The 2,439-nt window shown below is 41.4% G+C and overlaps 1 protein-coding gene across 1 annotated transcript in view; it reads left to right on the top strand.

The window, feature by feature from the left end:
* Window positions 1–894: 894 nt before the first annotated feature.
* LOC106531376 (disks large homolog 2) overlaps window positions 895–2,439 on the top strand; it is a gene marked incomplete at its 5' end in the record, with an annotated part of 43,483 nt that continues 41,938 nt past the window's right edge. Inside the window, 1 exon segment of the mRNA XM_014027226.1 lies at window positions 895–1,071. Within this exon segment, the coding sequence (XP_013882680.1) occupies window positions 895–1,071 (177 nt within the window).

Raw genomic sequence — 2,439 nt, 5'->3', positions numbered from 1 at the left:
GAGCGGCTGTGGGCGCCAACGGCGACCAGAAATGCCAGAGAAGTGCATGTGTTATCTCGTCACAATCATACCACGGGATCAAGCTTTTGATTTTATCTGATCACATGACTGATTGAGCACATGACTCCATCAAGACAAAGCCTGTACTTTTATGTTTAGTCTACAATACCATCTTCCACACGTGGCATTTACGTACTTTGAATTATGAATGCTTTTGGAAATTCAGAAGAAACAACACACTGGTAAAGTTACTGGAATTGTAACAAACTGAAAACAGAGTTATCATTACCCACAAAACAACAAGTGCTTCAGGTGGATGATCACGCAAAAATGTGCCCTATTCCTCTCAACAACAGGTGAACTCATGACCTACAGATTACATGACTAATGCACTGCCTACTTTGCCAACGATGCTAAAAGTCCCAGACAAATGCATCTGTTATCCTGTCACAATCATACCATGGGCATGCCTAATAAAGAAGCTCCAGGTCTGGATGGTTTTCCAGTAGAATTCTATAAAGAATTCTGGAATATCCTGGCACCAGAACTTCACATAATGCTTCAGCAGTCAGAGGAACCTTTACTCTCCTGTTAAAAACAGGCAAAGACACTGCTTTCGCTACCAGTTATTGTCCTATTTCCTTTATTGATGGTGGTCTTGTAATAATAATAATAATAATAATAATAATAATAATAATGTAAACTAGCATTACTGGGTTTATGTTTTAGCATGTGACAATGAAAGACAAAGGAGTTATAGAAATCAATCATTTTGCACTACTGGTTGGATGCCAAACTTCATTTTCTTTCCTTGTAYATATGTAATCACAATAAAGTCAATCCGAATCTAATCTATTTTCAATTTGTTATTATCTGTTATTATCACATATTTAGGGCTCTGTTTGACTACAAGAAGTCCAAGGACAGTGGGCTCCCCAGCCTGGGCCTCAGCTTCCAGTATGGAGATATTCTTCATGTCATCAATGCCTCAGATGATGAGTGGTGGCAGGCCCGTCGTGTGACCGCCTATGGAGATAGTGAGGAGATGGGTGTCATTCCCAGCAAAAGAAGGTAAAGAGGCTGTCACACAAAGATTTATAACATGAGCATATAGTATGCCAGCATGGGGAAAAAGATGGCAAACATGCTGGTGTAAGTCACATAGGTTAGGAGTAAGTTTTGAATAAGTTTACCAGCATGCTGATAAACAATGGCATGTTTTTGTACTCTGGTACCAGCCCAAAATGTTGTACATGCATAAATTTTTCAGCTTATGCTGACGTGTTGCTGATAAGTTAGGCATATTTAATGTAAAGCTGGTGACCCTAGAACTAGTTAGCTCAATTGCCAGAATTTTGGGGTATAGCTTTACATGGGGAACATATGAGAAACTCATGACTCCTGCTGAATCCATGATGTATAGAGTCACAACAGAGATGAAGGATCACGAGACTGCAACAAGATACCAAATAGCCATTCTCCAACATCAAGGCATGTTGATCAATGCAAAATTGATGAGTGGGGGTGTGATGTGAGTGTAGAGAGCCAAGGCTGTAATCACTATCTAAGAAGGGATAAGGACAAATTTTTCAGAGGTCTACTGAGTGATTTATAATCTTCTTGCTTTCGAWCACATCTCTCCTTAGTGGCTAAAAACACAAAGTCAGTAAAAGCCACAGTACATCACCAGGGGACTGACTTTAAAACTTTAAACTGTTTTTCTATCAAAATCTAAAATTTTAGCTGCCAAACTCTGGTTGAGTTGATATTCTCCAACAGCTACAGGATAAGTAGCCAGAGGCTCATTTCACAAATGTCAGATTTATAAAATCGGGAAATGAGCTGTAAGCTGAGCGTGAACAAGCCTTCAACTTGTAAACAGCTCTAATCTGTTGCTCCAACACCAAGCAACACTCAATCAAGGCGACTCATTCAAGCCAACTGTACATGGTTTAGGATTAATGCAAGTTCACGGTTTGTATATAAGACCCATCAGGTGGATCACAGATTTCTTGATCAGGCGTGCGCAATAAGACATGYGAGTCTCACTTCCTCCAGCAGTTTAATGGTTAATTATTCATATGAAGAGATGAAGAGAAACACCGACTGAATGCTGAAATTATTTCAAAACTAAAAACTTTTTGTGCCACTGAATCTGTCTGTAAGTTGTCTTAAATTAACCAAATAAACTAAGTTCAAATGAGCAGCTGATCGCTCACTTAAAATGATCGCTGTAGGAAAAGACGAAGGACAGAGAGAAAGGGGGTGGGGCATGGGCATGGGCAGCAGGARGGGTTAGAAGCTGAAGCTCTGAAGGGAGGAGGTGGGAGTCAGGCTCCAGTGCAGGCGCGTGTGTGTTGCGGGGAGACAGGGGTGGGAAGGTGCCGTGGTGGAGGAGGTGGAGGTGGGTGGCCTGTAGGGACGGGGCGGGGACTTGGC

This window comes from Austrofundulus limnaeus, unplaced genomic scaffold (assembly GCF_001266775.1).
Source record: "Austrofundulus limnaeus strain Quisiro unplaced genomic scaffold, Austrofundulus_limnaeus-1.0 Scaffold624, whole genome shotgun sequence".
Lineage (NCBI taxonomy): Eukaryota > Metazoa > Chordata > Actinopteri > Cyprinodontiformes > Rivulidae > Austrofundulus > Austrofundulus limnaeus.
Note: the sequence above shows the minus strand (reverse complement) of the source record. Positions and strands in the feature narration are given on the sequence as shown.